The sequence below is a fragment of the Diabrotica virgifera genome, chromosome 2 (genome assembly GCF_917563875.1).
Source record: "Diabrotica virgifera virgifera chromosome 2, PGI_DIABVI_V3a".
In the NCBI taxonomy this organism is placed as follows: domain Eukaryota; kingdom Metazoa; phylum Arthropoda; class Insecta; order Coleoptera; family Chrysomelidae; genus Diabrotica; species Diabrotica virgifera.
Genome location: NC_065444.1, coordinates 205,494,519 through 205,508,182, shown reverse-complemented (window position 1 = coordinate 205,508,182; position 13,664 = coordinate 205,494,519). Strand labels below are relative to the sequence as shown.

The 13,664-nt window shown below is 31.8% G+C and overlaps 1 protein-coding gene across 1 annotated transcript in view; it reads left to right on the top strand.

The window, feature by feature from the left end:
- The window catches only part of LOC126879769 (homeobox protein orthopedia-like), a 257,712-nt gene that overhangs the window by 21,842 nt on the left and 222,206 nt on the right, over window positions 1-13,664 (top strand). Inside the window, exon 2 of the mRNA XM_050643020.1 lies at window positions 1,177-1,469. Coding sequence (XP_050498977.1) covers window positions 1,177-1,469 — 293 coding nt within the window. The remainder of the gene's footprint in view (window positions 1-1,176; window positions 1,470-13,664) is intronic.

Sequence of the window (13,664 nt, the reverse complement as noted above, 5' to 3'; positions counted from 1 at the left end):
TATTTTCACATATTTTTGGATTGAATACCCATTATGACATTTAAAAAGTTGAAAATATTCGGATGTGGGTAGTAAAAACTAGAATTTAAAACACACTGAAATGATGCGCATGCATTTCAAGTGCGGCACATACTATTTGTAGTACTGGCCCTTTCTGGGGAAAACCTAGCTTCTTCCAAATAGTTTTTAACTATGAAATCAGTAAACTTCTTTACGCGTTTGTCATCCGGGATTTTCACAAATAACTCAACTTCCAACTTTCGTTGATTGTAAAAAATTAATCCAAAAAATAATTTAAAAAATTCCCCAGTATCGGAATTTTTGTCACTATATTCAGAAACTGAGCCTAAGCTTTGGATTTTGCGATACCAAGCTTGACACATTACAATCGACAACCAGTTATTTTTTATTCAGGCCACAATGCTTTCACAGCATTGTGAATCCCTTTTCAAAATTTATTATGATATTTTTTGTATTAATTTTACATTTAACCACCTATATTTTTTCTCGACTATTCGAAAAGAATTGAAATAAGTGTCAGTATCTTTATTACATAAAAAAACGAAAACTACTGGTACATAAAAACCGTTTTTAATTGCATTTTTTTTTAAATGGATTACCCTATCTATAATTACATTTTTTTTGTCTTACAAGTAATTTCAATTGTCCTTGAACTCTCGCCGTTTGAAAACTTGCCTTCTGGACACTTTGAAGGTGGAGAAAATGCAAACCGTGTGACTTAATCAAAACGACTTAAAAGTATAACCAAAATATTATGTATTTTAAAAATTCGATATTGTTTAAGGTTCCTTACAATGTCAGTATATATTATTGAACTAAAAAATAAAGTTAAATAATAAAATCCAATTTTTCTCAAAAAGGTGCAAGAGTCTTGCAGGTTGGTCTTGGTATTGCGTGGTCTTGCAATGTTCGGTCTTGGTCTTGGTCTTGTTCTTGCAAGCTTGGTCTTGGTCTTGGTCTTGCAACCAAAAGGCGGTCTTGGTCTTGGTCTTGGTCTTGCTGCAAGACCAAGACCAAGACCGCAAGACCAAGACCAGTCTCGCTCATCACTAATCGCTGCAGTGTTCCCGAGCTAAAACATTGTCGTTCTCCTGATAATTTTATAATTTTATTCATTCATTCATTAAATTCGTTTGTAAGAGATAATACTTGCAGGGATCAAAGAGATGTGCGGAGAAGATATAAAAAGACACCAGGCCGACTTGAAGGTTCTCGATCAACCTCGTCTCGGAGGCCTTTGCGACGGCGGTCTCTCAGGCATCGGTGGCTCACTAAGCAATAGCTCGAACGACGGCGACAAGCCTTCGAAGCAAAAAAGGCACAGAACGCGGTTTACGCCTGCTCAACTCAATGAATTAGAAAGATGCTTTTCTAAAACCCACTACCCTGATATATTCATGAGAGAAGAAATAGCCATGAGGATTGGTCTTACGGAATCGCGGGTCCAGGTAAGTTTTTCATACATATACTAGTTATCTATGCGTGGTGGGATGAACACCAGCTTAATTAAAAAAAAGGACGACCAACTACTGTTTCTTACAGGGAATTTTTATCTACTTTAAAGTGCATAAAATTGGGAAAACGTTCTTATCATTAAATGTGCAATTATGCCATCCCCTCTTTATAAACACACAATCAATAAATGTGCAAAACGATATGATATCAAAAGTTTTTATAATTTATATTTAAGGGGGTAGAGAAAATCCTGAGAAAACTAATAAATATTTTTGAAAAATTTAAACGCAGAATGAAAGGCTACATTATTGTCAAGGGCCGAAAGTCCCTTAGAATAAAGAAAAAGTTTCTTTTGAATGATATATTTGAAATTAAAAATCACACTAAATTTTCTCTTTTTTGTTCACCCCTGTAACTTGTTAAAATAAACGTTATAGAAGTTTTAAGGGACTTTCCGCCCTAGGTAAAAATGTAATCTTTCGTTCGGCGTTTACATTTTTCAAAAATACATATCAGTTTTCTCAGGATTCGAAAAAAATGAATGCATTTAAATGGCATTGAATCAAGATTTTGCGCCTACCCCCTTAATCACTTGATTCTCGATGAGTGATGAATCACTTGATAATCTTGTGTCATGATTCCCTGTTATTTCTGAATGTGTACTTATCTTCCAGTTTTTTAACCAACGCTATCGTCCCTTTGAATACCAGCACACCATTATTATTTTGTCCAAATAATTAAAACAATGATATGACTATACATTAATTTAGAATTTTCTTCCAACTAAATAATCATAAATTCCCTTTCAAGTTATATATTTAACGAAATAAAAATTTATAACGACTAGATACCACCAAAAGTGAGAGAGTGGGAAACACCAAAAAAGAATAGAAGTAAGAAAACATAAAAAAGTTGGACGTAGAGTGTAACTCAAAGATGAAAATAATGAATAAATAGTTGAAATTGAAGACTTATCAGAAAATGAAGTTATTTGCATCTGTGCTTAATTTTTTTGTGAAATATTCTTAGAATTTCTTAAGAGGGTAGTACATTCGGCTAATTAATCAATATCCTGATGCGCATTTCCTAGCGTTGCACTTTAGGTTGAGCCAGTGTGTGGGAATCACTCCAGTGAAGGTGCTGTCTGATGTATTATAAGATTTTACTACTATTTTTATGTTATTCTCATTTATTAGTTTTAGCATCTCAGTCGGTGTGTTTCCTAATTATAGCATTTTTTATTTAAGGGTATAGGCGCAAAATGTCACCTGTCTAAATTTTCAATGTGCTTGAAATGCATTCATTTTTTTTTCGAATTTTAAGAAAACTAATAAGAATTTTTTGAAAAAATTAAACGCAAAATGAAAGATTACGTTACTACCGAGGGCCCAAAGTCCATGAAAACTTCTGTAGTGTTTATTGTAATAAGTTGCAGGGGTAAAAAAATAGAGAAAATTTTGTGTGACTTTTAATTTCAAATAACTCATTCAAAAGAACTTTTTGGTTATTCTAAGGGACTTTCGACTCTCGGTAATAATGAAGTCCTTCAATCTGCATTTAAATTTTTCAGAAATATTTATTAGTTTTCTCAGGAATCGAAAAAATAAAATCATTTAAACTACATTGAACATTTTTAGAGGCAACATTTTGCGCCTATGCCCTTAACATATTTTACCTACCTACATTATGATTTCATAGCTTCTGGACCGGCATGTTAATAAAATTTTGGTAGAATTCAACATTATTATTTCTCTCATCGTCAAACAACTCTGATGTAAATATAGTGTGTCAATTTGAAAGGGTGCCAACCTCTATAATTTGGTCCCTATAAAAAATCTAAAAAATTTATCTGGGATAATTTGTAGATCAGTTGTCTACTAAATTACATCAATTCTCTAGGCAGGCAGCCACAACTCGCAAAATCTTTAATGGAGAGAGGTGTTGAGTGATATATGATTTTAACGATCGTTCAACTACCTTTTCAAAAATACCCATACTTTGTATTTCTTTTCAAACCTTTTGGAAAAATTTTGTACTAAAAACTCAAAAAAAATTTTGGAATTCTGAACTCGATATTTAATATAGTTACGCTTGACCTTTTCAAAAATACTCCAAAAAAAAAGACTACTTAAAACACTCAATACTCAAAAAAATTGCATTTGGAGTTCAATACTTTTTTATTTAATTTTTCCAAAAGTTGGTACTGAAAATAAATAGCTATAATGTATGTGGCATTTTTGAAAAAGTAGCTGAAGGAAATTTTGTAGACCAGTTTTCAATAAAATTACTTCAATCCTTCAAAATCTTTACTAGAAAGGGGGTTGAGTGATTCCCCATTTTAAAAGTCGTTCAACTACCTTTTAAAAATCCACATACATTTAGTTCTTTTTACCTACTACTTTTGGAAAAATCAAGTATGTAATACCGTAAAGATAATAAGTACCTTCATCGAGCTCAGAACTCCAAAAGATGTTTTGGAGTATTGAACTCTAAGTTTTGGTTTGAATATTAGAGTATAATATTGAGTATTTTTCGGAGTATTTTTGGAAAAATTAAGTAAAATCGTAAAGATATTAAGGGAGCGTTCAAGTATTACGTAACGCGATTTTTGAAGATTTTGACCCCCCCCCCCCTCCCCCTACGTAACGCACTGTAATGGGCGTTTAACTATTACGTAACGAAATTTTTTAAGACTTTTGACCCCCCCCCCAACCTGCGTTACGTAATACTTGAACGGTCAAAATACTTGAACTTGAACAAAATATTTTTGGAGTATTAAGTCCAAGATTATTTCAAAAGTAATGAAAAGAAATATAATGTATTTCGTATTTTTGAAAAGGTAATTGAACGAGCTTTAAAATGAGGTATCACTTAACTCCCTTTCCGTTAAATATTTTGGGGGTTGTGTGCGCCCCCGCTAGAGTGTTGATGTGATGTAGTTTAAAACTGGACTCAAAAATGTCCCCCTTATAGATAGATTTGACATATTACTCATTTGACGCATATTTTTATATTTTTTATAGGGACCAAATTATAGAGGTTAACACCTTTTCAAATATAGACACAACGCAAAAGTCTAGGGATATTTTTATAGATAGACGTATTTTGTTTATCTGTAATCAACTTAAAAAAAGTAATACAAAATTTGTAGTTTAAATTGTTGTTTAATATGTCAAAAACCATAAATTGCAAAAAAACAGAAAATTGGAGAAAAAAATCTATTGCAAATCACCCATGTTTCACATACCACCATAAAATGTCAAAAATACGAAATATAAACTTAAAATAAAGCATGGCCACCACGTTGGTTTATCACAGCTCTACATCTACTGTTCAGGCTCCGAATCACATTGTTAATGTCTGCTTGAGGTAGTTGTGTCCATTGTTCTCTCAGAAGCTCTTTTAATTGAAACTCATTGTAGATATTGCCCATATGTGGAGTAATTCTTCGTTGGGGCATGTCCCATACATGCTCAATGGGATTCAAGTCCGGTGATTGTGCTGGCCACGGCAATACATCAATACCCTCGTTATTCAAACAGTTTGTTACAATATGGGCAACATGTGGTCGAGCGTTATCATGCCTAAAGTAACAAATTTTCTCCAACAGCAGCAGCAAACGGGTGCACAACAGGTTCAAGAATAGTGTCCAAATATTGCTGACTTCTGAGAAAGCCACGTGAGAAAATGAGGTCAGTTCTTCCGTCAATCATGATTCCGTCCCATACCATTAATGTACCACCACTGTATGCATACACTTCTTGAAGATGTCGTAATCGTTCTCCATTTCCGGGTCGTCTCCAAACTCTTGTCCGACGAGAATCTGGATGAAATCCATATCTAGACTCGTCACTAAACAAAACTGTGGTCCAGTCATTGTCAGTCCAATTCTGAAACTCTTGACACCAGGTTAATCTTGCAGCGCGATTGCCTCTAGATAGAGGTGGACATCTCGGTGGTCGCCGAATACGAAGATTGGCTCCATGGAGACGATTCCTCACAGTACTGCGGCTAATTGTTACATTATGTGCAAGCTGTATTTCATTAACCAACTCGGGTGCTGTGACTTTTGGCATCCTTCTGGCATTTAAAATTAAATATCGGTCTTGAGCGACGGTTGTAGAGCGACCACGTCCTGGATGTTGCTCGGCTGGACTCCCAGTGTCTCTAAACCGACGCCACAAACGACTTACTACGCTTTGGGAGACAGCCAGCTGGTCAGCAACTTGAGTTTGTCGCATACCAGCTTGAAGGAGGCCCACGGCTCTATTCATCTCTTCCAACGTTAAATGTTGTCGTTGCATGGTAAAAAGACAATATATTTAACTCACCTATTAAGCAAGAATGGTATAAAGTGACTTAAATTAAAAATAAACAAAACATAAAAATGTCGATTTTTTTGTCCCTTATAAAAAACATTCTAAAACACGTATTGCTATCAGTTTTACAATTTTTTTTTGATAAGAAGTAAGTGTCTGTATCAACAATTATAGTACAAGCAAATTTATATGGTCATGCTGTCATTGGTATTGATAAATTATGAAAATATCCGTAGACTTTTGCGTTGTGTGTAGTAGTTGCTCAAATATAGTAGTTCAATGATATAGTTGCATTTCTCTTCTTATTTCGTTCTCATTATATTGACAATGGTTTTGCTATTATGTATTGTCAACCACTACAGGGAAGCAGTTTTTCAAATAAGCTGCTCATTTCTCTTACTTTCTTATTCACATTGAATAAGTCGTAACTAGATAAAATACCTACTTATTATTTCCTCCATTTCGTCGCACCTTCTTCTCATCCATTTTTCTTCGCCAAAGTTATATCCATTTTTTGGAGACCCTTTTCTAGTTTATTCCCAAAACATATTTAATATTAATTTGTTTAAATAAAATATGTACAATTTTAGATTTCTTTGCTTATTAACACTATTCTCCTGGATTATATCTGACAATCGAGTTTTGCTGAAAGAAGATATACTAAGATATTTTTTTAAAAGAGAACATAAAAATTACGTTTATTACCTGTAGGTTTCGCTAAAATAACAGACAAAAATTAAATTTTTTTGTTTCAACTGATAATGTGGACTTGTACCAATAAAACCTGCAGTGCATGTTTATGATATTGATTACCTACATAATGCCAATACTCACACCAACATCAATAAATCCATGCCACACATTATAAGCAACATTATCACATATGTTCAACTGTTAGTCTATTTAGTAATTTGAAGGGTCTCATCACCAGTTCCGCGCGTCGAATGTTTTTCAGGGGGTTCCACAGGAAAATTTCACTGAAAATTGGAAAAGTTACATTAAAATTTAAATGGTAGTAGGTAAATAAAAAGGGTATTGGCGACATAGAATATTATAATTTAAAAATATATTTTCTCAATAAATCGTGCCATTAAAATTTTAGCAAAAGTAAAGAAAAATCCAATCTGTGTTTATGTACCAAACACCATTTTACAATTTGGATTTTTAACATTTTTCCCAACATAAAAAGTATATTGGTTACTTATTACTTCCTTACTTACTTAAGCCGTCCTCTTGTACCTTACGGTGTCGAGGTAAGTGGAGAAATCAGACGTCTCCATGCCTTTTGGTCAGTAGCTAGTCTTTCTGCTTCTCTCCACCCAATATTTCTTTTTACGCAAGCCTTTCCAATATTTGCGTTCCACGTTCTTGCTGGCCTGCCTCTTCGTCGTTTGTTGTCAGATGCCGCTTTCCATACCCTCTTTACAGTTCTACCTTCACTCATTCTCGCCATATGTCCGAACCACGATAACTGTTTCGTTTCAAGTCTGTCTAAGGTCCTTCCAACACCGCACCTTTCACGTATGTCCCCATTTCTTATACGATCACGTCTGGTCACCCCGGATACCGCACGTAAATATCGCATTTCGCATGCTTGAATTTTACTACATATGTTGTCGTTCACTTTCCACGTTTCACTACCGTAGAGTAGCACCGGCTCGTATACAGTTTGAAATACTTTTATTTTTGTTTTCAGGCTTACTTCTTTCTTCCTGATTAAACTTTAATTTAGTGCATAGTATAATTTTGTTGCACTCATTACCCTGCTGTTTATTTTTGGTTCTATATTTCCTTGCCCATTAATTGTTGATCCTAGATACTTGAATCTATTGTGATCCCCCTAGATCCTACTTGTGTAATGGTCTCATTATTCAGCTTTACATTTATATTTTCTTGAGTTTTCGATATTACTAAAGCTTCTGTTTTTTCAATATTTATTTTCATCCCAAATTTCTTAAAGGCTTCATTCCAAACATTCACATTTACTTGCAAGTCTTTTTCTGATTTTGCCACAATTACCAGGTCATCGGCATATATCAACTCTGACACGTAAACTAGTTGAAGTTTATACACCCCAACCCTAGTTCTTATTGGTTACTTATATATTGACTAAAAAAATGAAAGGCATGTCTTTACCTGTATCTTAACTAATATTAACTTTAAATTATCTGAATCTCACTTAAATTTCTAGGTAGGTACTTTTTGTTTGTACATAACTTACAGAAAAAAAGTAGCATTAGTTACATTAAAACACATTTTACATGAATTTTTATATGCTTAAGGATATTATAGATTTTTTGCATTCCCTCACTTAACATTTTCATAAATTTATATCCCATTTCTCGTCTCTCACAACTTGTTTTAAAATGGTTTCAACTATTTCGATTTTTTACAACCTTTTAGGCCAACTTCTCTTCCGTCCACCTTTCTTAGATTGTGCTGAATTCTGTCATAATTTTTATTTATCTGCTATTGTTTGATTTTATTAAAAGTTGGTACCACTTGCATTTTTATGCCTTTATGTACGTGTTCCAATGAAAATTTGTTCTTAGAAGAAGAAGAAGAAAAGCATTTTTGTTACTGTCGAATAGAATCGAACCCAACTTGCCTGGGTGAAAGCCAGGAGCCAGGTATTTTAACAACTAGGCCATTATGGATGTAAGGCATGAAGATAAATATTTGACATATAAGTTGTAGAGTTTGTCCATCTACTTTAAAATTTTATCTTTTCTTGCCTAAAAGCCCCGGAGTCGAGGCAGCTCACAGACATTTTCGTTATCAAAGAAGTACTATCTACCAAAATAAATTCATAGAATTCGTGCTAAAATCACCGTAAAAATTTGACAGTACCTTCCACACTATTAGAATAAGTTAGAAACGTTAGAATAATAACATAAATCTTATATTAAAAATAAAGAATTTGATTGATCTCAAATAATGTCAACACGCATGGCATAATGAACATAAGGTTCAGTGAAAAGCTATAAGTATAGTCCTGAAAGAATCAGATAGTAAAAAGACAAAAATCAAAGAAGCGGCTCTAATTATGTTAAATGAAACAATTTGCGTCGCTAATTCCTCGGCAGAATGCAGTAGGATGTGGTTCCCATATTAAAATAGGAAATCAATGAAAAAAGATACCACCATTAGTAAGAAAATACCACGAACGTATCGAGAATACATAATTTATGTATTAAAATAAAAAATAACATACATATAAAATCAGAGTTTAATATTCATTTTGAGAGTAAACTAAATATAAGACCAAATACTTATCAAATCGGGATAGTATCATGTGGATTTTCCTTATTTTTTTCTCGTGATTCGCTATGGGATCACTAACATGAGAATTACTGCTGTCATTCTATATTATGTGGTTGTATTTTTTAAAGGCAATTTTTAAAAAAAATATTTCTAGATTTTACTATTTTAAGCATCACAATTAATTTCATATAAACATGTAAATTTTCTTTAACTTTATAACATTTAAAGGATTGTCACCCCTATTTTCTAAATTGAATATACATTTTATAAAAACTAAATTTTTTGTTAACATCGAAACTTTACATTAAACAATTAAACACAAGCAAAACATTCACTTGGAGACTACAAGCATTTGTGAAAAATATTACAATTTTACTGATTTTTTTTTCACATTAAAAATATAAAGTATCACAAATGTTCGTATACAATTAGCCTGTATTATGATTATTACAATACATAATATAAACTACTAGGTCTTATTCATAATACAGAGACAACTAGCCAGTGTGTACCTCATACCCAATAAATTTTTCTAGTTATCCAAAATTTATTGTATCACTGTTTTAAAACCCTACCCGAAAAACCCACGTATGCACCCTTGCATTATACTATACAGTATGTCTATAAGTTGTGATTTATGCCAGGCGGGGTAGCTTTCATCACTCCCTTAGGGTTTGGCGGAACAACATTGCACCTTCCCCACAAAATTCAAGCTTCATTATACAGTCAAATGCCTGTTTAAATATTTAATGAAGAATGATGATTTCAATCTGGGACTTAAAAATGCTTGCGGATCATAAAAGCAAAATATTGATTGAGTGTAAAATTTGGCGAGGAGAGCGTTGAACTTTGGCTTCGTATAAAGTATAAGACAGTAAAGATACTCGAATAATGGTGAGAAGTTAAAACTACATAAAATATTTATACATTCTATGCTCTATAACGATATATTTTTGAAGTCAGATTGAGTTATTCCGATACAAACTTAAACTATCATGTCGTTATATTGAGAATACAATGACAAAACCATTCAGAAAATTGTCTCGACTGCGTTGTCTATCTGAATTTATTCACACATTCCTAATTTGTCTCTGAAAACTGTTTAATATAAACTTAATTTCCTTACTAATGCCTTCTAGACCAGGGCGTATAAGTAAAAATATTAGTACATTTAGATGTTAAGAGGTGATTAATATTTTTTTTTGCAGAAATTGCTTGAAAATAACTCATATAATAATATTTAAGCTATCTTCCCACTCAAAAAGGTCCGGAACATTGTTTAAAAAATCAAAATGTCAAAAAATGAGGGAAAATTCGATCTTTTTCTTCGTTTTTTGATTATAACTTTAAAAGTATTTATTTCCCAGAAAAGTTGCACTAAACTAAAAGTTGCGTAATTAAATTTCCTACAAGAGAGGATTGGCAAGAATTTTTAAAAATTGTCACGCTTATTGCAAAATAGCAATAATTGCGAAAAACATAAAAAAAACAAGTATTGGCATTTTACCTTTTTCAACCATTTCTGCTACACTTAAGACCTTCATATTTTACCAAGAAAACCATATGATATTATAATAAAACAACACTATAAATTTAATTAAGATCGGTGCAATAGACTTTGCAAAATAAATTTTGTAATTCAGCTTTCACAAAGAGTGCATTTTTTTAAATTGTTGCAGGACTGAAAATAAAGCAGATAGCAAGTTGATTTTTTTTGCATATAGAAGAACGCTGTACCTTTCATTTGAAATTTGCAAAATTAAAATCGGTTAATTAGCTTAGCGTCAGGAATTTTTATAAATAAATATTAATTTTTTGCTTATAAACAAATAAAATATCTTTTAAACTACGCACTCAAATTAAATTTATAAAAGCTCATTGGAAAGGTCTTTGAAAAACGCTTCTTTAAAAAAAGTTAGTAGTTTCCGCAATACAGACTTTTAAAGTTGAATGCCATTTACAAGAAAAGTATAAACAATAGGTGAATTTTTCTTGCGCTAGAATGTTTGTCATTTGAAGCTCTTTCTATGTTCAAACTTTCATAATGTTTGAAAATCACAAACACCTTAAAAAAATTAATAAACATATTCCGGATCAGTAAAAAATACTAATTGTTGAGCTGAAAAAAAAATGAGATCTAACTTTCAAAATGGAAACATAAAAAAATTGCATTATGTTTGGTTCAAGTGAAGCGATTTTTATCATTTTTTTTTAACTAATGTAACTCGAAACGAATTTTTTTTTATTTATCTAATGCCTCGACAACTAATGGCCATTGGCATAGTAGGTACGGTGAATTTTTGCAGTTAGGTACCTAGTATCATGTGTAGTGTGTGTGTGTGTTGAGTAAGTGTCTTGTTACTTTGCAAAGTTGACGTCATTGGCTTTGCAAAGACGAAGCGAAAATTACAAATCACGTATTGATAAATTTTTATTTTTAGTACATTTTGATATAAATAAATAAATTTGATTATTGCAAAATAAAAACACATACTCTGTCCTTTGAAATAATATTCTTTTTAGCAAACACTTTATTTGTTCATATATTTTAACTTAGAGAATAGTTTATTATTTTTAAATATGTGCAATTGTTTAAACAATATTTCACAAACAATAATCAAATTAGTTTGATTTTTGTGGAATTAAAATATTAAAATACAACAAAATATAGAGTAAGAAATATATTACATAAAGATTGGTAGAAATTTTGTTGGAAATTAACTTGTGAAAATCGAACATTTTACATTTTTCAAATAGAATATATAATTTTTCATTACAATGCTAAAATATTTACACTTAAGTACCTGTTGCTTTTAAAAACTATTTTAAAAATTACTACAAGTATAAACTTAATTTTGTCTCTGTTTTCAAAACAATAAAAACTAAAACACCAACTTAGCAATTATTAACAACAACACATTTGTTTGTCCACACCCGCAATATTTGATAATTTTTGACAGGTCATTGGAATGCCCAATCAGAGCAAACGTATCCGCTGTCCTGCGCGTAGCACAAAAAATTAATGTTTATTTAAAAACATTCTTGAGCCGTGGTAAATAACCGATTTTAATTTTGCAAATTGCAAATGTTATTTTATATGTAAAAAAATGTGTAATTTAAACTTGCTATTTACTTTATTTTAAGTACTGCAAAATTTTGAAAAATTGCATTTTTTGCAAAAGCTGGATTTCACAATTTATTTTGCAAAAACTGTTAAACCGATCTTAATGAAGTTTACTGTATTGTTTTAATGTATCACAGTGTTTTTCTGGATTAACTATGAAGGTCCTAAGTGTAGCATAAATGGTTGAAAAAAGTAAAATGCGAATATGTACTTGTTTTTTTATAGTTTTTTCGCAATTATTGCTATTTTGCAACAAGGGTGACAATTTTTAAAATTTTTAACTAATCCCATCTTATAGGAAATTTAATTACGCAACTTTTATGTTAATGCATCTTTTCTTGGAAATGAATACTTTTAAAGTTGTAATCAAAAAACGAAGAAAAAATTCGAAATTTCCTTCATTTTTTGACATTTTGATTATTTGAACAATGTTCCGTACAATTTTGAGGGCGAGGATCACTCAATTATTATTGTATGAGTTATTTCCAAGCAATTTCTGCAAAAAATATGAGTTACCTCTCAACATCCATCTCAAAACAGATGCGTCCTGAACTATTTATGTAGTCCAGATTAATAATCTAGGCGAGATTTGCCCAAAAGCGGACTATAATGGACGTTTTCCATAGGGATCTGTTTTTTGCTGGAATAACTTGAGGATGTACCTTATATCGTCGGTTCCCTGCGAAAAGTCACTAACTGACATTTTACTGTTTTCGAGATATATTAATTTGAAGTAATAATTTAAATTTATAAATAAACCGTTGACAAAATATTTTCCATGTTTATTGTTTCTAGTGAAGCTGCAATAAGTGAATAATGAGTGTTATGTATAGTCCGAGAGTAGTTAGTAATACATCTGATTTTTGGCAAAAAAAGCAGTTAGTGATTTTTTCCAAATACTAAATAGAGCTCATATGCTAGTAATGATTTATTAAAAATTAAGACAATATTATTATTATATTTAGTATAGTTATAACAAGTTAAAATAAGTTGTTATTCTGATAAGGCTTCTTCATCATCGTCTTCTTCATCAACGGCTGGTTCCTGTGTTAAATCCGGTGCATTCCGGTATGCTTTCTTAATTTCGGTAACATGGGGTTGATGAACTTTTCCACTTACATTGAGTTTGACCTAAGGTCCAGTGTACCCATATCTAAACTTTATAACTCGTGTACAAGCTTTTTCAAAACGTAATTTAAAGCCATTTAAGTGTGTCCCAATTTTCATCTTTTAAACGATTTTTTATTAAGACTTTAGCAAGATCTTTCAAATCCAACATATCGAAAAAATGAAGCTGTTTGATTTGATACGGATTGGCGGAGTTTCTCTTTCATTTGGATCTAGCTCTTTTCATGATATTAATCCAATCCATAACAGAAGTTACAGTGGTGTGCTTTTTTCTGACTCGATGGCGCTGTGCATACTGTCCACCTCCATAAAGAAATGTCCAGATTCCAAAAATTTATGCTCAATGACATCCA